The sequence below is a fragment of the Orbicella faveolata genome, unplaced genomic scaffold (assembly GCF_042242905.1).
Source record: "Orbicella faveolata isolate gen_17 unplaced genomic scaffold, um_ofav_v1 contig_3, whole genome shotgun sequence".
NCBI lineage: Eukaryota > Metazoa > Cnidaria > Anthozoa > Scleractinia > Merulinidae > Orbicella > Orbicella faveolata.
In genome coordinates, this window is record NW_028301558.1 from 2,252,501 (window position 1) to 2,279,189 (window position 26,689).

The 26,689-nt window shown below is 38.2% G+C and overlaps 2 protein-coding genes across 8 annotated transcripts in view; both read right to left on the minus strand.

Moving 5' to 3' along the window:
• Nucleotides 1–1,367, minus strand: part of LOC110048772 (DNA repair-scaffolding protein-like) — a 29,331-nt gene extending 27,964 nt beyond the window's left edge. Inside the window, exons 1-2 of the mRNA XM_089297846.1 lie at nt 1,237–1,367; nt 1,097–1,166 (exon numbers count right to left, since the gene is read on the minus strand). The gene's annotated coding sequence lies outside the window, so the exon portion shown is untranslated. The remainder of the gene's footprint in view (nt 1–1,096; nt 1,167–1,236) is intronic.
• Nucleotides 1,368–12,441: 11,074 nt separating this feature from the next.
• On the minus strand, nt 12,442–25,874 carry LOC110048751 (protein APCDD1-like). Of its 7 annotated transcripts, none has more exons than XM_020754532.2 (4): nt 25,696–25,874; nt 18,625–18,768; nt 18,324–18,450; nt 12,442–15,047 (listed from the first exon to the last, which is right to left on the minus strand). In XM_020754532.2, the coding sequence occupies exons 2-4, from the start codon at nt 18,674–18,676 to the stop codon at nt 13,589–13,591; spliced, it is 1,638 nt and encodes a 545-aa protein (XP_020610191.2). In that variant the 5' UTR covers nt 18,677–18,768; nt 25,696–25,874; the 3' UTR covers nt 12,442–13,588. The 7 variants fall into 7 exon arrangements, with proteins under 7 accessions (XP_020610191.2, XP_089154165.1, XP_020610189.2 ...); XM_089298039.1 differs by lacking the exon at nt 25,696–25,874 and adding an exon at nt 22,180–22,326; XM_020754530.2 differs by lacking the exon at nt 25,696–25,874 and adding an exon at nt 21,488–21,765.
• Between the last annotated feature and the right edge of the window lie 815 nt (nt 25,875–26,689).

Below are 26,689 nucleotides of genomic sequence, written 5' to 3' on the forward strand. Positions count from 1 at the left end.
CATTTTTGGACAATGTGGAGATAATTGTAAATGAAATCTGTTTCTGGAAAGAGAAGTAGGGGTCACCAAATGTCCAAGATGGTTAAATCCAAGCAAAGCTATAGTAATGGCAATCTGCCCTATCATTGTTCATTTTATTATGTAGCGCGCGCTCTCACGCATGACGTGGAGTATGAATTTGAGTGTGCAGTAAGGATGTGCAGAAACAATTAGTGCGAACGTCCTTAAATGGCTAAAATGGAAACAAAGCCATGTATTCACATTTATACCATACCATAGAAATACAAGAAAGCCAATGTATACTCAACAGTATTACACCTAACCTTCCCATCTCGTCCTGTGTGTATATTTCATAGATTGTATTGCCCACTATATTTTCCATACCGTGGTATAAATAGTCTGGCAAAGGTTTCCTTGGTAGGCAAAGGCTCATGTGTATGTCAAGAAAATACCACTGACTCTTCAGATATTCCATGGTATACCACTCAAAAGTGTCGCACAACTACATAGTAATCCTATGTTACAGTATGTAAAAGTTTGGAAATATGTCAAGTTGATGAGTGATGAAGCCAAGAAAACTGAGATGCACCAAGGTATAAGACTTAGTATAATGGGGTACTGAATCTACAACCCAAACATATACAGCAATTAAGCTTGCAGTTGTTACAAAAAAGCAGCATGAAGCAAATCTATTGAAAACATACATAAAACAAATTGATCTACATTTTCTTTAATCGTACATTAATTAAGACTGTTAATTATCTCTGCCAGGCTAAGACTTGTCACAGAAGAATTAGCAGGGATCGCAAACACAAAAAAAACAACAACAAGAAAACAAACAACAACACAACAACAACAACAAAACAAAATCAGCTAACTGCACGCACATGTCATTGTGTTTGTACAGGTTTGTACTGTTGGTCAATGGTCATAGTTTTCTCAGCTCTTTCCATCACTTATACTTTGATGGATCACTTCTACCACTCTTTGGCAGACAAAGCGTTCAATCATTGGTAAGCAGGCTGTTGGAAAAGTGCTGGAAACTATTTCCAGCCACCTAAACTAAGCTAAAGCTTATATCCTGAGGAAAGTTTACCTTTGTAAACGACTGAAACGATCTTCGCCATCCTTTTTCCTTTTTTGCACATCTCCACTTTTCGGGAAATCTACATTAAACAGGGCATTAATTAATGATCTTATTGTCTGGGATATGAATTACGTTTGGCAAAGGCAGACCTTGGGCTAAGCAGTGCCAAAAAACTGAAAAGGAGATACAATCAAATTATCCGCCATAAATATCCGCCATATTGTTTCTAACCGCTTTGAACTGGGAACGAAGGCAAGCGTGCGCGCTGAGGAGAGCGGTGCGGGAAAGCTGACTAAAACATAGAGGCGATGGAGCACTTTCACTTTCTAAAAGGTCCTAAAAAGTGGTGCGCGTTCCAGGAGAAAATGGTCTACAAAGCGAACTGTGAACTCGATAATGATTTATTTAGCGGATAGCGGAAATTACTTGTCGTCGAGGTGTATGAAAGAAGAGATTTCGGACACAAATACTGTGAAATAGGGCCTACCAACTATGGGCCTACTACCAACCAATCAGATTCAAGAATTTTATTTCGTTATGTTCTTATAACTAAACAGCTTGTTTGATTCTTGAAATTTTTGATAAGGTAAACGATGAAAAGCGAAATCGTGATTTGCAAGCTTAAGGATAGCCGCGCGGGAAAAGTAGCGCAAGCGACTCTGAGATGATTTGAAATTCTGTCTTACGCACAGGTTTTCAGTACTTTAACCCCACGTGACTGTACTACCTAGGGAGAAAAATAGCACCTCTCCTCAGGTCTCTCATTTCTTAGTCTGTTATTAGCAATCATATATGACTAAAAAAGAACAAAATGGCGGCCCCATTTCTACCGACACCAAATTATTTTCAATTCGAAAGTTCATGAATAAGCTCTGCGTTTACGTTCAGTAAAATGAAGATCATTTAGATGAGCTGACAATTTGAAGGTCTTCAAGTAGGGAGAGTGTGGTTTCCCATTTCCAAGTTTTAAAATCAAGCCGAGAAAATTTGGTTGTGACCGCACCGTACGAGAGTACGAGAGAGCGAGCGAGCGAGCGTCCGCACACATCGTTCGTACACACTCTGGGGAAGGGAGATGAGAGTACTCAAGGTAACTCGGGGGCAGGCGTCGCAGAGTGTTCTCCCCCGCCCCTGCTCGGGGGTCATCGGAATGTCATCTTTTGGCGGGAAGTCGCGAGTACGTGATACTGCCGTGAAGTAGAGCAAGTCAGGGCTGAAGAAAGGAGACGAAATAATACCGAGCAATGCCGTGAAGCAGGTGAAGTAGAGCGAGCGAGGGCTAGAGAAAGGAGACGAAAATGGGAAATATAAGCGAGGAACGACGCGAAGTAGAATTTGCCAGGAATAGAGAATGGAGGCAAACTATAAGCGAGGTGGAGAGAACCAGGAATAGAGATCGGTGGCGAAAAGGTTAGTTCAGTTTGAAGTCTTCACAACTTCTGCCTGGAAGATTCACACTGAAGGTAATTGCCAAATTGTGGTAAGCGACTCTTTAAGTTGCTTCGGGGAAATATGCTTATCTTAATAGGAGTTGTAAACTCTTACTGGTTGGAAACCGTGCATGCTGTGAGACATTTCATAAATTTCATTGTTTTAATTTTGCTAATCTCTAAACAATAACACTTGAGTTGCTTTGTTGAAGTTGTTAAATAGTTTTCTGTCGGTTTTCGCCCATAACCTTACTCCCAAAATAACCAAACTGTGTTTGTAAATACTGCCCGGCGAGTTTTGAGGTTTTCTTTGCGTCGTTAGGGACCGGGCTGCTTCGTAGGCTGCTTGAATTTTACGGCTGGAAACCAAGAGAGGTCAGGAAACCATTTTATAATTGAAAAGCGAACAGGATTGGCTAAGTAAGCTTCTATATTGTATTTGACACTCGTACGTGGTGATTTTCATATTGTGTTTACAAAGTATGGAGATTTCCTCGTTTCATTTGTTCAATTTAATCGGTTTAGTGAAATGTTTACCGGGAGAAGTGGTAAAACTGACTGGTAAAGATGGTAAAGTTGCAAAGCCCTCGGAAAAAAATAATATTCAAATTACGCTTTAGCGTAAATAATTTTTAAACTTGAACACTCGCGCAATTCTGAAATTTTGAACGGATTTCAGACGCAGTGATACATGTATGCATATGTGTGTTTGTGTAGATTCCTCCGGTTTTGTTTTTGTTGTTGCATTTGTTCAATTCATTCGGTTTGGTGAAATGCTTATTTGATGAATTTCGATCTTTAAATTAAAAAAAATGTAGGTTCTTACACGCAAGTCTTTACTGTATAAATTTAATATTGATGAGGACTTAACAAACAACACAAATAAATAAAATAAAATTTAACACTGGTAATAGCCTGACTAAACTAAAAAGCCTATGTAAAATGATAAGTGATTATGTGGTTTTATGATACGCACTCGCCAAATGGTAATGGGATGTGGGATCTCGCTGACTTTCTTGGTAAAGAAAATATTTGTTTGTTAACCCGACAACACACATAACTAACTCTGAATACCAAGGTTACATTCTGACTACACTAACAGGAGACATTCAATGTGAATAGATTATTGAGGATGTGTCAGTCAATCATGTGATATAGATGTACCCTACTACACGAAGACTGACTAACCTACAATGACCTAAATCTCCCACCTGACGCCTAAATAGTCCCATGACACCCCGCGAGCCTCTCTATCGTGCCCTCATGATCAGAGTAATAATAATTTCTGACTAATTCGACCTTCAATCGTCAGAAATTACATTATTCATAACGTGTGTTTAAGGCTCGTTATTTTCTTCTATACTTTATAGTCTACGGCCTTGTTATCCATGGAAATGATCAAAACTGGCTTTACTCAGTGGTTTCACCGCAAAGTTTTTGACATCTTATGACGTCACTTTTATGGTCCATAACAGGGTAGACCACGAAAATATGCCAAGAAACCTTTTTTACTGGTAACAATAATACTGCAATTTCACTGCGAATTTGAAGAAAGAAATATTTTGGAATCGCGGGACAAATTTTCTCTATCCACGATAAATAGTTAGTTGAAAGCGGACTTGTATTGCGTTACTTGTTACGTCATACTTTTTTCTCTGCTCGGCATGCTCTCGACCACTGAGCACGCGAGAATTCTGTCGGTTATTATAAAAATTGATTTAAAAAAAAGATAGATACATGCTTGCTATACTAGTCCAGTCCCTGAACTCTCCTTTTTTCCCGAAGGTGAAAGGTGAGTTCAGGGATGGTTGATTTTCCAGCACCTGCAATATAAATAAAACATATAGATCAGCCAGAATGCGTGTATGGCCGGAATCAAGTTTATCATCACAGCAATAATTTGCAACAGAATGTGATTTCTGAAATATAAGAAGCGTATAAACTTTGCTCACTAAAATTGGGAACTGAGAAGTGGTGACTGAGTAGTGCTCCTGGAAACGAACTGCTTACTTCGACTTTATTTATTACGTGATCTATCATCTATAACGGCTACTTGAAGTTCGCCGATTGGTTCACTGAGCAGGTTTTGATTCAAATCGTTTTACAGGCACTCCTTTCCTATGTTTGACCTTCGCACCTTATTTTAGTAAAGAACTGAAGGGATTTGCATTGTGGCGCGTCTAATAAAGATAGGGGATCATTGATGGAAAACGCACCGACTTCCTGTTTTAATCTTCGCTATCGGTAGCTTTTAATTTGGATTACTGGATTTGTACCATTGAATCACTACACGGGTAGCGATCTCATTAAAGCAATTTTGACCTGCAGTAATAAATGAGGACTAAACTTTGTAGTTCCCTGGCTTTGCTTGATTTGATCAAAATTCTTTGACACATACACTTTTTTCTCTATAGCGTTAACTTTTCTGTCGTCAAGTTAAGATACTTTGTTTCGAAAGCAGCAAGGCAAGTGACGTGAACGTTTGTGCTGTTGCACTAAGTCGTAGAGGATTGGAGCAAGTCAGAGAACAAACTATCATTACTTCATCAAAATTCTATTCGTTCCTAGTCCTTCGCGATCATTTTCCAGCAATGAGTCGTTTCTTCGTCATACGCTGCGTAATGTAGAACTCCACATTTGTTTTGTAAATTGATATTGGTCCCACACTGAGTTGGCAATGAACCCTGTAAATTACTCAGTGGATGCCCGAGGTTCCATAGTTCACAAAAAAGGATCAGCTTGTCAGCTTTTTAAAATTTACATAAAGAAAAACGCATACCGTAAAATGCCGCTTATAAGCCCCCTGGTTATAGGCCCATTTAACTGTAACAAAAAAAAAATACTTCCGATTAGAAGACTCCCCTGGATATAAGCCCCCCCACTAATTTAAAATGGAATGAAATCGATTTATTATGATGTTTTAAAGCTTAATTAAAAAAACAGTATATAAAAAACGTATTTCGATCAACACTGCTGTAGCTCATTTCCAAACTGTTTTTTCATGCCGCTTAAAACTCCCCTCGGATATAAACGCATCCAGAACCCCTTACGACGTTGTATAAACCCAGGGCCAATAAGCGGCAGTTTACGGGTAGATGATCGGAATTGGGGAATTTGTTTTCAAAAGCATCTTTGAAGTGTAGGTAACGCTAAATTGATAAATGCCATCAGTTTCCTGTTTGCAAGCGGTATAATTCAAATATGTTGAAACTATCTAAGTTGCATATGCTGTTTTTCAACAAAAGGCAACAACATTTATTGACTCTTCAAAAGAGCTTTTAAATTCAAATATTGTTTCGTCGGATTTTACAGGACTTTACAGAGGTGAAGAAGATGAAAGATGAAAGCTTAAGCTTCTTATAGTCTCTCAGTGCAAAGGTCTGTTAAACAACATTAACGAAATCATACTTCGTAGTTTGATTTTAATCACATCAGTGTTCTCTCAAACGTTAATTTACATATTTAGAGTTGAGCGTAGAAGTTGTAAATAATACACGTCAAGTAGGGAAAAAGGCTGTCGGAAATTTTCAAGTGTTGGTCGGAAGTCATCAATCAACTTATAGTAAGGGAGAGTGAAGTTTGTCTCGCCTTGCCATAATAATGATATGCTTTGGTAATAGTTCAAGTGCCCGAACGCCCTTTTATCAGAATTAACACAATTTAAATGACGGTTTTAAACCGCCAAGTACTAATCTTATATGTATTTCAGACTTAAGCACTTAAGTTAATACATACATTGCGGTAAATGCGGTGCAACATTTCAAACATTAGTTTGTTGTTCAGGAAATGTTACGTGAGTGGGTGCACGCAAATGAGAGCTGCGTGTCATTGACTTGGAGACTGATTCAAAACAGCAGCATACTTGTGGATTTTCTAGACATTTCTTTCTTGGTACCCACTCCGGCCAGCTGTAACCTTTGCCTATTTTGTCGCTTGGCATTTTGTTAATTTTGTTTTGGGTGGGCAAAATGTTGGTATTTCAAAAACTCTAAAAGAATTTACACCAAAGAGGTTGTAAAGTACATTACAACTGATACAATTTGCAAACGGTCTTCCCAAACCACTAAATCGCTTGTTCCAGACAATCTTTCCTTAAGCGGCCATTTCAGTGATATCTTTTCCTTTCTGCTGCTGTATATAACGGTACCTAACACTACGATACCTTTAATTTGGTGAAAAACTCTTACGTCGTATGTGGCGGCTTTCAATGTTTGAAAGGCAACAAGCGGCAAATGTTCCTTACCACGACATCTCGGCTTTTCCTTAGAAATAAAATGTAATTAAGCGAATTATAATCTTGTTTGAGGTGGGAGTTTCAGGCACAGCTGTATCAGGGTTAAAAGTTTAATCCCAATATAATTAAATGAACTCAGGTTGAGTTACTTAGCTTGTTCATTGATCAGACATGGTGGAGCACGTTCAATACCACATAGGTATGAATCTATTTGTTATTGAAACAATGAAGAAACAAACACAAGATAGGACTTTCTCGAATGGCCGTCTGCTCTGGATCTTTCGTATTACTTACTACTTGTTAAGTAAAGTATAAAAAAAGAGCTATCAAATGCCACGATAAACATACCTCACTAACTGTTGCAGGTTCGTATAAAGGATCATTTGGAAAAAGCATGAAAAGCAAAATAAAATTAAACACCTGAAATTCCTTTTTATTTCTGTTGCATGTTTAGAAGAAATATGCTGAGACCTCGGTAAAAGAGCCCAGACAAGACTTCTTATTTTGTTTTGTGCGATTAAAATGTTTTGTCCACAAAATAACACTGATCTCATACATACAATGTAAGTGTTCTGGATTTTCTGTATTATAGTTTAATAGCACTGCAGGATAACTCAGGGCTTTTGTTGCTTCCTGTCATACGAGTCAAGTTCAAGACAAAGTGGGAAAGTTAGTCGAGTCGTGCCAAAAGTAAACACTTTCCTATCTCTTTAGTGTTATATGCAAGTGAGTCTCAGTCTTCATCAAACAGGCCTATTCTTTTGTCCGGAAGAGAATTGAATACAAACAAATCAAACCAATTCGAGAATAAGGAAATAATTCAATAACTCGGAGCCACATATGCACCAAGTCCTGCTGTTCTTTGTAGGAAGAAAAAGAAAGCCGGGAAATCTCTCACGCCGCGGGCACTGGATCGGATAAGCATGGTATTAAAATGGACTACATCAGGCCATTATACTAAGACCAGTGTAAAGGACAAATGGGCTGTCTCTTTTATAGCTCCAACTCAGCGTCAAGAGTGATGAGAAACTTCATTAGTAGCCAACATCAGCGCAGGACATATTTTTCCAGTTTTGTCTGATATTTTTTAAAAGTTTACATGCCAAAAGACAGAACTAAAATCATTTAGCCACTGAATCGTCTTCACGCGAACACCAGCAAAGGCTAAAAGTAATTAAGCGCGGTTTTAAGTTCCTCCATCCGTCGACTGGAAAAACCCACATCTGGGATTGTTGTATAATCATTTAACGTCTTTGGTAGCTATATTAGTTTGCCACCAGAAACAAATAGTCGGATCCAGTCTAAATGGAATTCAGGTTTAAAATCATCATGTTGTTATTTATCAGTGCTTAGCCTGAGCGGCTAGACACAGGCACATTCAAATAGTGTATTTTCTCTGCACACGAAAATGGCTACTTGAACGTATGCGAGCCACTAAAAGGTATGAGATGTTACACCAAGCCTCTGTTGCACCTGTGTGTAGCTCCCATATATCTTATAATCCCTGAAAATTTCTTGAAAAGGTCTTGGGTGCATGTCTGCTAAAATTTTATGAATAGCGGACCGGTAGAAGTTCTTTGTGACGTGGGAGCTTTATTCTTCCGCTTTGTAAGGCCCTCAGTAGGGGGAACGAGTCTATAAAGCAATTGGAGCAAAGACGCATGGAAATAACTATTTTAAAGTTAAAACTTTAAAACTGACAGGAGTACACTGAAACTGGCTACCAGTTTATGTTGGTAAGGATGCGTGAAAACGAAAGATACGCGCAATACCGTGAACTAGGCTAAATTCTGAGTGTTTCTTTAGTAATATTTCAAGGACGAAAATTGTGATTCACACCAATCGTTTAACTATTTGGTTAGGTACATCAGTGTTTCCTATTTATCAGCCTTTTCGAAATAATTGGCGTTATTTCACTTGACTAATTCTGTTATATCTCAGTTCCTTCACTGACCTTGCTGCTGAAGATGACCTGCTAGAACTCGTTTTCATTTTAGAAACTTTTCTTACAAGGTCACTTTCGACTTGTTTAGTCACATTGGAAATTAGCTATTGTACGAGGCCATGTAACCATGGAATATAAAGGGGAAAACAAATCATTTCCATTGCCTTTCTCGGGCAGCTTTGTCGTGAAAAATTTTGCGGGGCTTACACTGTCCCGTAAATACTAACCGGCCCTGGGTCTCTTGCCGAAGTGCGGCGACAAGATATTGAAGTTCCTCTCAGCTGTGGCTCATTGGATTATATTACAATGTTTGGGTAATCATCCCATTACAACTGAGATCTTGAAAAAATCTTGGAAAATCATGGTGTGATTCGAATCAGTCTTGAACTTTGCCGGGATGTTAGTAAGTCGATCATAGCCTGCAGTATTGAAAATAGGTTAGCTTGAATTGTTTGTGTGGTAAAAGTGGATAATTTACTGTGGATTGACAGCCAGAGTACAGTAGCACTGATTTTCCACTATTATAAAAGTAGATCCATTTCGATAAGGTAGTCCAGTACATACAAGTTTGCCGTTCATTGTTGAAATGCACACAAGAAAGCCATACTTACGAATACTATTTGAGAGATGTAAAGTTCGCAGTTAGCCAGGGAATACTGATCTGATTAGGAAACTACACCAGAGAAGAAATGTTTATGCCACCATGTTTTCAACGGATCAGTTTCAATTTCTTATACGCCTTCTCTAGGTACCTTAGGCTTGATGTTTGAAGTTATATGTTCGATTCTTTATTTTTCGGCCCAGTGACCCTCTTCTATGTATCGAAATAGTTATCAAACCCATACTCTTTTATCGGAAAGGCAGATAACTATTTCATGTACAATGTAGCCAGCATCGCCTTATTTTGTGTAGTATTTAATCGTCCATCTACTTCATAATCTACATTTTTCAAGCATACACAATGTAATTCACTAGCAGGAAAACACGCGAATGAGTTTGTTTAGGTTGTGTCACTAAAGTTTCATGATAAAGATTGAAGATTGACATAGAAAACGTTGAACTAAAAGAGTAAAAACAAATTGCAAGAAAAACTCTATCAGTGATATAAGGATCTTTACAATTCTATTGTCAATAGCCTATTGTGCCAACCAAGAAAACCGACACCAAATCTTGTTTGCCAAGCCTCATTTGAAATAAAACTCGACAACATTTCCTGGCTGTATAAACAAATTAATCCTGTTTATTCATAGTAACAGGATTAAACTTAGGAAAGCCTTGACCGGAAATATCAAGACACATATAAGAGGCCTACACTGACACGTATAGTCGCCATAATAACGTTTGTCTAGCTAGGAGGCTATAATATGGGAAGACTTACGTGATTCAAGAGAATCGGGAGAAAAATAAAGACGACAGTTGGTGATATTGGTGATTTCAGGCTTGACTTTGAAAAGGCGGCGATTCTTGGTGACTTTTTAGGACAACAAATGAAAATAACATGTAGAGGAATCACATCCGGGGGGGGAGGGTACTCCCTTATATGGGCTATATAGTTATGTGCGGTCCCAAAGGGTATGGTTTTTCAGTCGTTTTGGTCATAAATAGGGTATCGATTTTAGCTAATTTTAGCCATTTTGGTCATAAATAGGGTATGGTTTTTGCACTCTAGCCTTAATTATTGACATGGCTATGTTTTTAAGAAAAAGCCGCTTTTTCATCATCGAAAAGAAAATCAACAAAAGCCCTTCACAAATTATGTTTACGGTAATTTAACTTTGGTCTGAACTAGGGAACTAATTATAATGCAGGTCTGAAACAGGGCCGGTTCTGATTTAAGGGTCAGGTCATAAATAGGGTTTCGAATTTTTGGTCAGGTCATAAATAGGGTAGGGAATATCGCAGATTTTGGTCATAAATTGGGTAAGGGGTTTGGGAAGCGGGCCACACACCCCCACCCAATTTTTCTGGGAGTACCCCCCCGAGGATCACATGAACTTCATCATGAATTCCACATCAGTCACTAGTTTAGAGTTTTGGTCAGATTGTCAGCCTAAAATGATTGCTTTATAGTTTACGTCTTTGTAACTTTTATCGGTTTGTTAATCAGCATATACATTTACCAAAAAGTGGTAAATGCAATCATAATGCAAATTGGTAGAGTTAACATCTGTTTTCTAATTTTAAACCAGCGACATACATTACCGGTCAGAAACGCTCTAAACAGTCATAACGTGACGAAATTTTGATAAGTCAAATTTTAAGTATGAAAACGTTTTGATACATCAGGTTGATGTGTCGGAAACAAGCATAATTTAAAAACAACACTGAATGTTGAACTGAAAGAAAACAAAATTATGATTGCAAAGAGGATCTTAAAAGACATCTTTTAACAGCTTTCAGGTATAGGTAGATCATTTAATAAAAAATTGGGGAAACCTGACAAATTCATCAGGAATTCATCAATCAACGCTCTCATTTGATGCAAGAACGACATTTGAAGTCATTACCAATCCAGTGTCACAAAGGCCCTTGCGTTATTTTCAGTTCTACGCTATGACCACGTTCAAAGTTGAAGATGGCGGCCGTGAGGAAGTCCTAACTTGGATCAGATATGCAAATATTCAATAAAAGCTCAGAAATGGAGTGCAGTCAGTAGCATATGCCAGATACCGTAAATCCTCGAATAAGCGCCCGGGGCGCTTATTTCAAATTTAGGAGAAGATGGGGGTGCTTATTCGAGGGGGGCGCTTATTTAATTTTTTCCCAAATAGCGGCCTGACATGATCATTTTTTTAATACATCATCTGCGCGTAAACAACAACATAAGCTGCTTATCGACATAAAAAGCTGATCCTAAAGTTTAAATCGCAGCACCGTTAGTAGTTAACATGTTCAACGTGTTCACTATACGTGTTCACAAACTGAAACAATGTACTAATCTAATACTACATGACGAAAACTATACATCCTTTGTTATCTCAGTACTCGTCCACAAAATGGGGGTAGGGGAGGGGACGCTTATTTGGGGGGGGGGGGGGCGCTTATTTTAAATTTTGGCCGATAGGAGGGGCGCTTATTCGAGGGGAGGTGGTGGGGGCTAATTCGAGGATTTACGATATGAATATTTCAATATCTATTCCCCTACGAGTGTGCCTTTTTTGACTGAATATATTTTCTCTTTTGAAATTTGCTTATCGTTTAAGTCCCTTGAAAATCAGGACAGCGTGGCGACAGCAGCGATAAAAACCGATTAATTAAGACTTGCTTTTTGCTTTTTATACCTGTTATTGCCTCTAAACTACTTTCCCTTCCTTATTAGAGAATGAAATACTCATGAAATATCACGGAAATGTTGCCCGCAAATATGTTACTGGCGAATTTCGCACGCGTTTTGCGAATTCTGTAGTAAAAGGTATTAGAAAAATAAATAAATGAAATAAATAATTAAATCATCATTGCTTAAAACTTAAAACTTGTAAAAATAAAGGATCGCACATAAATAAACTTCAGCCAAGCATCCTAACTCGATTTCTATGCCTGATAGTTGACGAGGGCGCAAACGTTGTGTCAGAAGGGAAGAAGCGAAGAGACAGAGAGAGAGATGCAGAAACGGATTCAGGTAATCCTCCTTGGATCGGTAATGTTGCAACGGCGATTGGAGTTTTATAAACTTAAAATTAAAACAGCAGATAGATACGAAGACTGAATGGAAGGCATTAGCTGTATAAAGAAAAGACTCGAGGAATAGTGTTTTACCAACATTCCTAGATGTTTTATTAAAAATTTATCCTATCTACAAAACTGTCAGTCAATTATTCCATTTTACAATGATACATGGGTTACAAAACTAATTTTCATTATCTTTTTGACGCTCTCTGTTTAACTTTTTACAGTACTGAATATCCATCCCACTAATGATATTCCGTCTCTTCGACCACGAGGAACTACAATTGTATTTTTAATATGCAGCAAAATGTTCAACGAATTATTAAATAACAAATTTTAAGCCTCTAGAACAAAAAAGTGTTAAAAATACTACTTTACTTTTTGGAATACATTTACACCCTCTTGGTTAACAATTTAATTGAACAGAGTGCTCTATTTGTAGGCCTTTATGCTTTAAGCATTAACGGAGTTTTTAATTTTAAATTACTTGAAGTAGGTATTTTCCTGACTTTTACTCAAATTGGGAACAAAGCGCACTTGGAATGCACTTGCTACAATCGTTGTAGGAATAGTAAACATGGCAAATTACAGAACGTAAACTTAATTTAAATTAGAGGTGGCGACTTTCTCAAGATTTTAAGAAATCTCTAAGATTCTCTCAGATCAACCTCACACGAAGATAATACGAAATTCGAGAAATTCTGCTCAGCCTTCCCTTTCCTTCTTTGATGTATTTACTCTGTTAATGAATATTCACCTCGCACAAGTTACATTCGCAAATTAAATCAGCCGATCGTTACGAAAAATACACCATCACACTAATTGTCGTTTCACTTTTAAAAACATGGTTCAGTTTCGCTGAAGAAACTGCTGTAAAGAACGATGTTCTTAAACATTTTTTGGCTTTCACCTACTTTTGCATTCGAAGGCAATCAAAAATATCTTTCCTGCGCCAACTGAATGCTTCAGTGCACGTTCTAGTGGTGTGTTAAGCAATAGAATTCCAAGTCAGCATTATTTGGTGTCTCTATGCAAAAAAACCATCAAATTACTTAAACTAAAATAAACTGCCATTTGCATCAGTGTTCATCACGAACAGTTATTTACGTTATATTTATGCGGACAAGCGTGCCTTCTTTTACGGTTATGAAAATGGCTGTACCTTCAGTACCTACTTGTTTCAACGTACATGAAACTTGATCACATACACGATACAATGTCTTCGCTCAGTTCCGCCATAAAATAGCGAGCATGCTCAGTATCAGCAGGAGTTTGCACGATGACCAACTTGCCGCAGTATTCCTAAAAGCAGCTCTAACATCACCTGTTATCCTCTGGGTGTTGTCATCATTCTCGTTTATCTTTTGCGTGGTCTTATGAAGAGTCTCTCGATCGGTTCGCCTTCTGGTGGTAGTCTCCTTTCGCCTAAGAGTTGGTTTCGTTGCAATGGGAATGATTATACCTGGGTTGCGGAACTTAGTAGTCGTGCGAGTTGTCGGGCGAGTTGTCGGAGGTACAAATTTAAACTTGAATGACGAACATTCTACGAGTGGCACTTGAAAAGATGTTGGTCTTTTTGTCGGAGAGGATGGATCTGTTCCATCACTGGCACGCTGTCCCACGTAAAGCAGTTTGTTGCCTTGTTGGCTTGTGTCCATCTTGAGTAGGTCATATTCAGTATGGGGAAGAGAGATGGTATACAGTCCACAGCCTTTGGTTATTGTGATATCTTGACTGACATGTGTTTTCCAAGTCCCGCTTTTTCCACATGTATTAGGCTCTGCAGTGTTTAAGATTCGTGTGGTGATGGAGTCAAATGGAGTGATTGCTGCCTCGTTCATGGTAAACACATAGTCATAGGCTCCAGCCACGAGTTTAGAAGGAATACCACCCATGAATGTTCCTTTCCCGTTCAGCTCAAAGTCAAGGCTCTTGCATTCAGCATCTAAGTAAAAGTAGTAATGACATTCCCATTGCCATAAATCTTTGATGAACTTAAAGTGGCGCGTTAAGAACTTTCCTCCTGGGCTTGCTTCGCAGGTGGTACTGGCCCACTGTCCGTCCAGTACTACGGGACGGGGTGGTTTCTGAGGCATCTTTGGAGGCCGCGCACCAGTGCCTGATTGAATCTTCTTGCAGATAGTACAGTTGTAGTTGGAGTTATACCGTTGCAGAGGAAGCTGGTAAGACTTGGGCTTGTACTTCCGGGTCACTCGTATAGTAGGGACCTCACCAAAGTAAAGTTTGTCGAACTTGGAGCTCCTCTTTCTTCGAGTTTCGAGCTTTAATGCTGCAAATTCCGATTCTAAGAAACCAAAGGCATTCCGACAAGCACGTTTCCTGAACGCTCTGATGTCGACTTCAAACACGTCAGCGGCGCGCAAACTTCTCACAACACGCAGCGTATTTGGACAATGTCTAGTTGATACATTGACTGCTGTTTCCTGTTCATGGCCATTATGTGGGTATAGTTCTATCTTTGTAAAGTTAAAGAATGCCTTGTTGCTGCCTTCGATGGTTTCCAAAGGTTCATTCGATATCTTGTAAAACCCTTTCATATAAAGACTTAACTTGGGCTCTGAGCACTGCGAGTCATTGTAGCGATGGAAATAACCTTCCCACGTCGCGTTGCGTAGAACTTTGATGTACCTTGTAACAAACTGTGGACCTGGCCGCACCTCACAACTGAAAACAAGAACAGGCGAACTCAAAGTAAGAAATTAGCTTCTGCCTTCCTGAATTGCATGGTTGAAAGGTGGCCATAGGGGTAATAAGTCTTGTATATACTGGTTGTTTAATTAAAAAAATGCCTCCTGTCTCGGCAGTTCAGAAGTCAGTAATTTTACCCTCTGATTTGATGAACTGTTTATTTACAGCTGAAAGATCAACCCTTGATTCCGTTGTTCTCCAAGAAAGTCAAAGACATCTCCCAACTTTTAGTCAGCGCGTTAGGAGAGGATGGTGGCAGGTGACCTGAATCAGTGTGGTCAAGACTTGGTTTTCATGTTGTGTCGCTATGCCGCTGTATTCCGTGCACTAGTTGTATTTTTTTCTGGAAGTTATTTGAACTTATTTGTATAATTAACCGCAAGCCGATTATTATGGGCCTTTTCTATTTAAAAAAAAAAAATGGTTGATCACTAAACAACGAAAACATAGAAAACAGTCTCAAGTGTTCCTATTTGTTTTGTTACTAAATTAGGCATATGTATAGTGCCTTTTAAATCATCCAGTTTAGAATGTTTGGGTTATAGAGACATCGCGGCTCGAGTGTCTGACAGAAAGGTACCATACCCGAAGCTATCAGTTACCAAACATGACCTAGCAGGTATAACTCAGTTTTAATCTCTGAACCTTTTTGGAAAGGTACGTGATCCTAGTTCGGCTTATTACGATCAATGTGGAAATTCCAAACCAAAACATACGTTGGTCCCAAATCGAAAATACGACACCCATTTGAAACCGACCGAGACTGACTAAGCCGGAGCTTTTAGGCTTTTAAGCGACGAGGAAGATTAGCAGAGGACTAAAATAGTCTTGCATAGAGGTGGCAAATAAAATCTTTGCCAAATCAAACTCTTTCACATTATCCGAGAAATAACGCCCTCTCTTAGTGTGCTTTTATTTGGCATCGACGAGTCCTGATTATAACTGAGAAACAAACAACTTCGGGTTTTGAGGCAGGATTTTCGGAAACAAGTCAATGCACGTTATTTGTGATGACGAAAGCAGGATGCAATTTTTTTCGGTGAAAACTGCTTCATCTACTGAGGTACATCACAATCACCAAAGTACCCGATTTTCAGTCAGTGTGGGACGTTTTCCAAATAATACCACTACCAGGTAAATTTTAACCATTGTGTGTCACGAACAGTTCCCTTCTCTGGTTGGCATTAATACGATTAAATTAAATCTGAAGCTCATCCTGCTCACTGATTTAAATAAACAAGACATCCTTCCTTAACTGTTGAAAATCTCGCGAAGAACATTTTTTTCACAAGTCCGAAAATACAATGAAGCGAGAGTTATGTTTTCAATCCTTTACCTTCTTCAATCCAACAATATTTTTGTTTTGCAAAGTTCAATGCCAAAGATTCTTGCTCGTTAGAGTGTGCAACGCTTGGCTGACGTTTTCAGGGCCCTGACTACAAATAGGTTACTGGATACCGATATCAAGTTTTTGGGTTTTGATATCCAAAAGGCGCTTAAGCTTTAGTGTAAAAGACCTTATCTTAAGTAGAGACAATTTGCACATTAAAGTTCTCCGGCTATCTTTCTGAAAGTATGCTGTGTTATCTAGAGTCTCTAAATATTGTCTCAGGAAAGCACATATCCTTAGGTTTACTTGAAAGTTTAGCTGGAATAACAGCGGCAATTATTTTTTAAAAAACGTTTTTATACTTATTTTAAAAAAATAACACCACAATGCCCTCACGCGACGTTTGCTACCATAAAGAGCTTTTATTGGACTTAAAAACAACCCAAAACAACTCAATATCATTTGCATTTTTGAACCGCAATTTAGTGCCTGCGGTAAATGGCACAATGTTCTTGAGCAGATAATGAGTTCACTACGTGATCGTGATGTACTTGAAAACTTTTTTACACACGAAAATGGTTTAAGTGAGATGCGGGCTCCTGGCCAACACAAAGTGGAGTAACCGCTCGAACGACAAAGCGGAACACTGAGTGTCACGTGCCTAAATGGGTCCTGTTTAATGTAAGGTGAGCTGCAGCGATGGCTGGAGGACAGCGATGATACCTATTGGAGCTATTTAATTCCCACATCACGTAACAAAACTGCGAGAAGATTCACGATCTACGTTCTACATCATGACACTCGACAAAGGAAAGAATGTTTTCTTCCAAGCACTAACCCATGGCGTTAGTTGTTCGTGCGTGTAATGATGTTCTTAGAGACACAATAAATTGCGCGACGTCTTGTTTTCAATAATTATTACTTGTCTCATTAATATTGCTTCGGCTAAAATCCTAGCTTTGCGATAACGCAGTCAAAAAAGACCAGTCCATTAAGCTAATGTAAAATGACAGTTTTCTTGACCTTTGATCTGGTGTTATTTTGGATTTCTTAGCTTTTGGAACAAAGCAAGCCCTTGCTGACATTTATATCATGAAACACGACAGTTCATACAATAAACTTGATACTAAAAGGATGAAACAATGGCTGATAGAGCCAGAATCTCCCTTGAAAGGAAATAACCCCTCGTATCCTTGAAGTATGAAAAACCAAATTAGCATTACACTGTCACTTGTACACTGCAAAATATAAACGTCAAGTGGACCTCGCCCTAGCTTTCAACTAAAAGAGCTTCCGTTGTTGGAATTCCAAAGTACATATATTGGACATTCTGACAAATACAGAAAGCATGTAGTGGCGCTTGAAAGTGTAGTGCCAATTTGGCCACCAATAAACAACGTGGAGTGTGAAGAGCGTTTAGCGGAACCGTCACTGCTTCATAAATGATGATGTTCATTTACACACATATTAATCAATTAACTTGATAACTCCCAAAGGAAGTAACGTTGAAAGACACCCGGTTAATAAGCGGTGAAATGCTGCAGTCTTTTGTCTTTAACAAGCTCAGATATTTCGCTGTCAGAATGACAGGAATTTTTTTACGAGACCAGCCAATTGTAGAAATCCAAGCAATTATGAACGCCACCAGTCAACACGACGCACGTCTGCCGAGTTAATTTGCCTTATCTCCTCCTTCTTCACGCTCTAAGTCACCTCGGTAATAAACAATAATTAACTCCGAATGTTTGCCACAAGCGAAAGCTACGGATAACTTAAATACGTTTCGCTGAGTATATTGCCGCCCCTTATCAGAGGATTATGTTGTTGAAACGTTTATTAATCCCTGGGATTACAACACGCACCGCAGTCCTTCCCAGGAATAATCACTTTCATTGAATTAAAATTATCGACGAAAGTCCTACCTCGATGAAGTCCACCTTCCCACAATGTTTGGGGTGTCGGAACCACGAATTCTTATTCCAAGGCTGTGATATATGTACTGCACAATATGAAGACAACTTCCTTCACCGGCTTTGCATGTTGGTAGCACTAAATTTAGAACATAAAACACGGAGTGAGGGTTTAGATTCTTATCAAAGCCCAAACAAGCTGCAGAAAACTGTAGGCACTTTGTTGGCCAGCTCTACTACGATCCATGAAACATAAACTTCAAAGTTGGTCAACTTGAAACTGGAAATTCAATAAAGAGCGATAAATACCTACCTAATAACATCCAAAAGGAAATTAGGGCAAGGTGAAACCTCGTTACATTCATGGCGTTTACAAGTATGTCTATGCAAGGTTTGAGTTTCACAGCAAATTCTCAGGCTCAGTAAATGCTCTTTCTTCTTGGCTGCACTGTTACTTCTGTTCAGAGAAAGCAAGAATACCGTTTTTATCCTAAGAGGTCAATTGAAGTCTCCTGCTGGTAGCCAAGGCTCGCAAGATTCTTAAAATCGCATAGAGATTAGTATGAAGCATGCACTTTGTCAAGAAGTGAAGTTGTGCTATATTGGCTCGCCACTAAGTTAATTATCTCTTGAAGTGATCTTTTTGTGTCAAAGCGATGCCTGTTCATGTCTCAATGCATGCCCTCCAGGTCACTTTTTTGTGTCACCCAGCTCCCACTCCATTGTTCATAAACGAATAATTATTATGAAACGCGATCCTTGCCTACTAAACCGCATTGTTGTTTCTCATAATTATGGTTAAATCCCACAAGTTTACAAAGGATGACTTTTTTTGGGTGTTTTAAGTTCTGGCCGGTCATTGTGGTTATGAAAAGCTCTTCACTTTCATACGGGACCTTTTTTGACCGGTTTGGATACAACCTTAAAAGGTATTGATATATAAGATCTTCGATTATGGCACAGAGATGCGTACCTTTTGATACGTTTCTTTAGCCTTTGTTTTTGTTACAAATACAAGTTAAAATATGTCAAAAGGTAGAATGGCAACAATCGTGAACTGGCGGTTGTTTCAAACTTTTACGTGTTTTCTTTTGAAAGTAGTAAACAACGAGTCAATAAAAGAAGCAAAATAATATTTAAAGGTTTCCACGACCCTGTTCAAAACTAAATTTGCCGTTGACAATCATGCAAAGGAAAGAAGAATGATTTAAAAGTAATTACAGAATAACTAATGGTGTGGATTACTTGGTTACCTTGGTCACGATACAAACCACATCCGCTCATAGATGAAGTAAACAAGTTAAGGAAAACATGGCATGTGGTGAATTTTTTTGATCTCCGTTTAATGATTTTCTTTTATTAGGGAGAGGAATTCACATGTCAGCCCCTCGAGAAAGTAAATATTATGTATCAATGTCCAATGTCCAGATTTTGTCTTTAGCACGTGTTTTTACTCTTGAGGACGCTTTACTTGTCAAAAATCTTTTCAATTCCTCAGAGCACGACACATTCCACTCTCTAAAATGGTATGATTTTCACTCGTTCTTCAGGAATGTTTATCTAATTCATTGATCTTATACCATAGATATTTGATGCTTCCTTACTTGATGTCCTATTAGTTAATTCCTGCAAGGTCAGTTTTAGGCTGTAGTTCTTAGTGTAGTTGAAATTTAACCGTCATTTACTGACTGATTACTAACTTTCTTTTAGTGGTTAGGGGAAGATTGTTTGAGAATTTTTTTAGTCAAGTGAAAACATTTACCTTTTTTCCAGCTGATGGTACGCAGTGAAGTGAGGGAAAACATGATCGAAATGCCTGTTGTCGTTGAAAAATAGCTCCAGTTTTCATCTAAATACCTCGGAAAAAGTATTATCATGTAACAAATTCCACTTTCTGATGTTTTTGCTTCTTAACATTGTTCCTGAAATAATCCCACTAGACATATAAGTAATTCTTCAAAAGATTATAATTGCTTGTCATGCCATAATCCAGCAAGCACTGTAATATTCAAGGAACGCCGCAGTAACTCTCGAATCTTGACATTAACCTTCCCAACTCAAGATTCCTAGCATGGCTAAGAGCTTGAGACAATTTGCTTTGTTTGCTAAGAGTGGCCAACCAGAAAGTGGTTTTCCAATCGCGTTAGCCAAAGTTTACCTTAGGCGTACAAGTTAAATACAAAGTTTATTTACTTGTGTTTTCAGAGAAAATGCATCCTTGGCTAAATTTACGGAAAAGGGCAAGAGTCAACCTATCAACAAAAAGATAATATTTCAGTTTTAGGACGTGTTTGTCAGAGATATCACAAGGGGCAATTTGTTCTTTAAACGAGCAGCTTTATAAACGCCGCGTGAAAGATTTAAGGTCATAAGATTGAAAACACGAAAAATTAATCAAAACGATATGCAAATTTCAGGCTTTTCGCTGATTGTGTGGACTGCCCGGTGGTAGAAATGTGGTGTCGCTGACCCTTTCCTCTTTCGAAATCTGAAAATCTGCTTCTTGGTCAAGAAGCATTGTAGAGAGCTTTACAGAGAATACTGTTTCCTTATTATGGAGGCAAAAGAGCGCCCCCGAGACCTTCGCACGCTGCCTGAAAAATTTTGTCTTCAAGTTACGGCTATTTTTAGTTCTAATCTAACAATTATGGAAAATCTGTCAATTCAAGCTCATGTGTTTATGAATTTAAAAGCAAGATGAGCATATTTAGCATATGCGAGGTTAACTGTAACGCGATCTTGCTGGAAATGATTCAAACTCAAATGAAACAAAGATTCTCATTATAACACCACGATGGTTTTAATAATGATTTCGACTGCAACAATATTTCTGCTATAAGTCGAGGTTGTGAAAACTCGAGGGCAATTTGTCGGTTAGTTTGAGCAAACACGTAAAAAACGTTAGCGAGAAGGTATTTCGTGAATGGTTCCATCTTTTTTGGAGGTTATAAGTCACGAGGGTTCAGAGAAGAATGGAATTGATTCAAGAGAAAGCTTTTCAGCAAAGCCCCTGTAATTTAACATGAATCATTAGTTTATAACACGAATAATACTTATCAGCCAAATTGTACACAATAAAATAGTTTCCTTTGTTGCAGTAAGCTTCCCAAAGCTACCGAGTATCATGTCTAACTGAAGTAGCATGACTTAATACACCAAAACTTAATCACATTTACCTCGGTAGAAAGCGTTACCCTGCTCTAAAAGGACGATGAAATCTTCAGTCGTCTTCAGCTCTCCTGCCTAAACTCCACTGAGTAACTGAATTGTTGTGATTGAACGGTTGCAGGACGGCAGTTTATACTAACCCTTCCAGACAACCAGCCCGTCTAATCTTCCACAATGATGTGGGATTTTATCCTATCACAACTGGAAAACACATTAAGACCTGTACCGAAAGAAACTCATTATATATTTGATGACGAAGTCGGCTGGCTCTGCCTTAACTATCGGATATATAAATCCTCGCGGCACGCAAACAGATTTAACTAATATTTCTCAGATGTGCATAATATGTCTCTCGGAATTGCCAAGTTAAATAGAGAACGTCTTGCTTTTGATTTGCTGCCGATTTAATTTCCTCTCTAGTCTTCAAAAAGCAACAGGAAAAAGATTAATTATGAGGAAAAAGGTTTATGTAACATAAATGGCTATCCAGTAATCTCTTTTTGTCAACGATGTTAGAAATTCCAAAAAATCATAATGATATTTGAAGGGCGTTTTTTAGTAGACATTTCCCGGCTATGTCGTTTTGAAAGCTGTTTTTGACGTGGAAAAATCGATGGATGGTCAGTCTTGACTAATGCCAACAAGCTAAGAGTAAAAGCACTTTGCGTTTCGTAATCACCGGATTTTTACAAACACCTACCTTTAGAAATTAAATCTTCGCCATTTTGCCATCTGATTTTTTCGCGTTTGAGAGGCAAACGTGATCAGCTAAAATAAATAGCAAACACCTTATAAGAAAGGACAAGTGCGCACCAAATAAAAGCTGATTTCAAGCTGACCAAATGTAATCTCGTGTCGATCTTTTACTTTTCAATGAAGGGAAACCAAATGAAGAGGGATTAGTTTACAGTTACTTACGAGGAGCAAAATGCTCAAGTACCATTTCCTGCCACTCAAATCACGCCTGAAAAAAGCCTTTCAAAGCAAACTGTATGGAAATATATGATGAAAGCACGGGGGAATGGAAAACGCAGTAAGTGAATTTGGGAACACGAAGATACACATCTGTCGCTGCTATCAAGAATCAAAAGGTTTTGTGAATTGTTCCGCTACCGACTGAAATGTGTGAACTTCATCGAATCAAATAAACCTACTCTTTCGCTCAGCTTCATTCATTTTAATGTTGTTTCCTCGAGGCAGAATGACTCGGAGTCAAATTGTCTGCTCTATTCTTTTGAAGCCACATTAATTATGACATGTTTACAGTTAAGTTCTTAAGTCGCTGACACAATGAATTGTTTTATCCATGTCTAAATCAGTTATGAAGAAACAGCAATATAAAGAAATTTAATTTTCCATTAAAGACGAGATATGACACGGCAAATTTCCACCAAAGAGGAATGGACATCCGGTAAAAGCCTTGAACTATATTGGTCAAGCAAAATCTACTTAAATCTCGTTAAATGTTGTAAACACGGCGTCTTAATATCCTACCTTATCTCGGCTGTTCGGCTCCACAAAGTCGCCTCACGCCTTTTAAGAAACCTATGTACTAAGCTGTGATTAATTTGCAATTTCTCTGTACTTTTCTTAAATAAATTCAAGGGTCTTATTTTAACGCAATTACAATTCTCCCGAGCCGAATTATAGAATAAGTCTCGGCTTAAAACAGGATGGAGAATTTGAATGTTAATATTGTTTGGCCAGCGACTGAAATCAAAAGGAAATACAGTACTAGGAGTCGCAAGTGACTGAAAGTTACGAAGTCGGTTCAGTCTCTCTCAGCCGTTGATCCAGAAACAAGACTCTTTTTTGTACGCCCATAGCAAATTCTGTGAAGCCTGGACGCAAAATGATCTTTTCTCACGGCGGTATCTTTTCCATGACCTCAGTGTTTCTTCCCGAAATTTTCCCAGTAAGTTTAACTGTACTGAATCAAAACTTATCATTAAACGGAGTTAGTCACACGAGGCTAAAGCACTTTACGGTAGAGTAATGAACACGATGAATGTTTATACAATTGAATCTTACAGCTCTACATACAGAGTTTACTGGAGACCCTTAAAATGGCCGGACAACTGAGTTCTATGCTGTCAGGTTATGGTAATGAATGTCTTGTTCCGCAGTAAAAGAGATAACCACATCAGTTTCAGGATTTAATGGCGTGTCTAGACTCAAACGATAATGCTATATCGGCGAGGAATGAACGAATCCCTGTGATCATCCTCAAGTCACAGGGTTATCAGAGTTTGGTTTCCAGCAGTTGCTTATATGTATCGCTTCTTATCATTTCAAAGCATTCACTTTGCAAACCTCGGCGGTCAAATAGTATATCGATAGTCCTACAATCAGTTGGAGATAGGGAAACTGAATTTGACGACAAATACATCCACATGCCCGCCCCACTCCACCCCCGCCCTACATTTGCAACTAACCGGCGGATGTTTTTCGGCTTTTTTTGGATTCAGTCAAATACATAATGGCAATTATGCTTCAGGTCTACAACATTTATATTACAGCATTTTTAAGTAGCTGAACAACTAAATACCATGCTTTAGGTAACTGGTAATGGTTTGGTCACTCCCTGATAACTCCGACCAGTCTGAAACTTGCTTGCATCGTAAACATGACGTGGGTACAATAACATAATCATCATTTCACTTGTGGAGAAAATGAATTTCGACACAAACCGTGGGAATTCCCTATAGAAAGATGTATTGTTCCTGAATGTTGGAGAGGCCTAATGGACACGACGATCCAACCACCACCTCCGTTTGGTGGAAAGAAAAACAAACAAAGTAACGAGCAGCACCTGACGGCTTTGGTCTCGTCAGGGTAACAATAATAATGATGAATTCAGCACCCGGCATGATATTGTTTTTATTAGCTTCAGTTCCTACGTCACATTTTAGCGTGAATAAAATACTTTAAAGTGCAATGCTAGTACCGCGGAAATAGAATATATGAGCGATTACAACCTGTAGAACTAGTCTTCTATCAAGACCAAAGCTAGAATGAAATGAAAATGTAACGGTTCTCAGTAAAAATTTGAATTTCATTTCTGGTATCTGACTGAAGCCGGGATAAAAACTGAAAAGAACTGATCCATACCCCCAGTTTTAGAATGAGGCTCATAACTTCACTTGTTTTCAGCAAACCCAAACAAACAATTCACAGTTTTACATCTTATTTAAAATCAAGCTGCCCAATTAAGTAACTTGTTTCCTTTCCATGTTATTTATTTAAAAACACTTGCAAAACCATATATATAAACACGCACCATTATTTTGCTTGTTATAGATATAATATATTTATATATCACAGTACTTTTCGTACTTACGTTTTCTTCAGCATGGCAAAGGATAGTTTGATCTTATTTCATAAAGAAATGACTGGATAACCACAGTTTCAGTGAACCGCCGGAATCAGTAGCATCTGCTTGACGATACTGCTTTCCAATTCGTGTAATATATGCATAGAATTGAATTGAACATAAGATATAACACTAACTACAAAATGCAACAAATGCTAAACAGGTGTTACCTTATAAATCATAGTACAGAGAAAGTTTTGGTTTATTTAAAGACCTTTAAAAGGATCTTTTACACTTAGTTGAGCCAGTGTGATCTATAAACGTTTACGAGTGAGATCTTCATTTCTTTTTGATAGAATTTTTGTTAAACGTTCATTGTGAATAAAAACACGGGTAATTTTCGTCACAATAACTATTACTTGACATGTCATAAAAAACAGAAAGAGAGAAATACGTGCCCTTTCTTTTATAAATTTATTTTAACTCTGCCTGCATGTGTCAGTTCCCAGTATAGAAACCTGTCGACATGACTGAACAATCGGCTTAAAACGGAGTGGAATTATGATAAAAACACCTGGTCATTAATCCTCTAATCGCTTTAAATCGTTTTCTCAAGTTTAAAAACGTTTAAAGATTTGTAACTAGCGCAAAGACAAACAGTATGCTTTGGGAAATATCTCAGTGAACATGCACGCAATTAATTAAGCCGCACGACCAAATGTCTTGTTTTGATTTTGCGCTGGAATTAACAAAGCAATTTGGTGAACATCTGCCCCCTCACAGTTAATTTGTTAAGTTTCTAGAATTTTCTATTCTACCCGTATTTTGTGCGAAGTGAAAATCGGCATTCCCGTCGATCAGTCAAATCCAAAGAAACATAAATCAATACATTCCCCGGCTCACCTTCAAGGAAGACAGCTGCAAATAAAATTACCACGAGTAAATCTACTTCCTGGCACAGAACTTGTGAATTGATTTCGTAGTTGTGGAAAAGCAGTTCCGATTAACGTGAAAGTCTGCTGTGACCTCCTTCCCTGCTATCATCGCATATTGAAAACAAATTAAGGCCGAGAAGCATCCACCGGTCAGGGTATATGGCCACAAATGAATAAGATAAGAGACACAGTATCAGTACGTACAAAGCCAAAGGGATCATCTTAAAACCTTAACTCTGTCTGATCTCTAAAAAGTCGCCACACTAATGATAAGTATTTCAGTAATTCAAACCAATGCCTTTCTATAATTCCGCTTTCTGTTCACGAGAACATTTTTTTTCTGGAATTCTTCATAGACAAATGTCTTTCAACGGCCAGCAGTTAGGAAGAAGTCATGTTAGTAAATATATTTTCAGTCTCTGCACTCGTCACTCGTTTCTTCAAACAGCAAGCAATGGGCAGATGCTTTACATCTGGTGGTGTGTTTCACTCGCTCTTGATGTTTTCTTCAGTTGTTGAATAGTTTATAATGAGGTTAATGTGTTTGTTATTTGATGATTTGTCTACTACTTGACAAAGCCAACTATTTTGAACATTTGGCATTTAATTCAACGTGGGACCGACAGCCGGGTCCATATCGAACTTCAATTGTAGTTCAAGTTCATAACTGTCGACCACAAGGGGTATAAATCGTTAAATCAGACGGTGCCTTAAAAAGGGTTTTTGCAAAAGTTATGTGTCGCAAATTTGTTTGTAATTGAAGAATTTTAAACATCATGTAACTGGAAAATAATTTTTGTTTGCAAGACAATATTGCCTGACACATTATAACAATAACAGATTAAAAATTCAGTATTTTTCCTTATCACTGGATTAGCTTTCGAGCTAATTTTCTTATGTATATTATATGCACTCAATACGGCATTCCTTGTCATGTTTCAAGGTGGTCAGGAGATATAAAT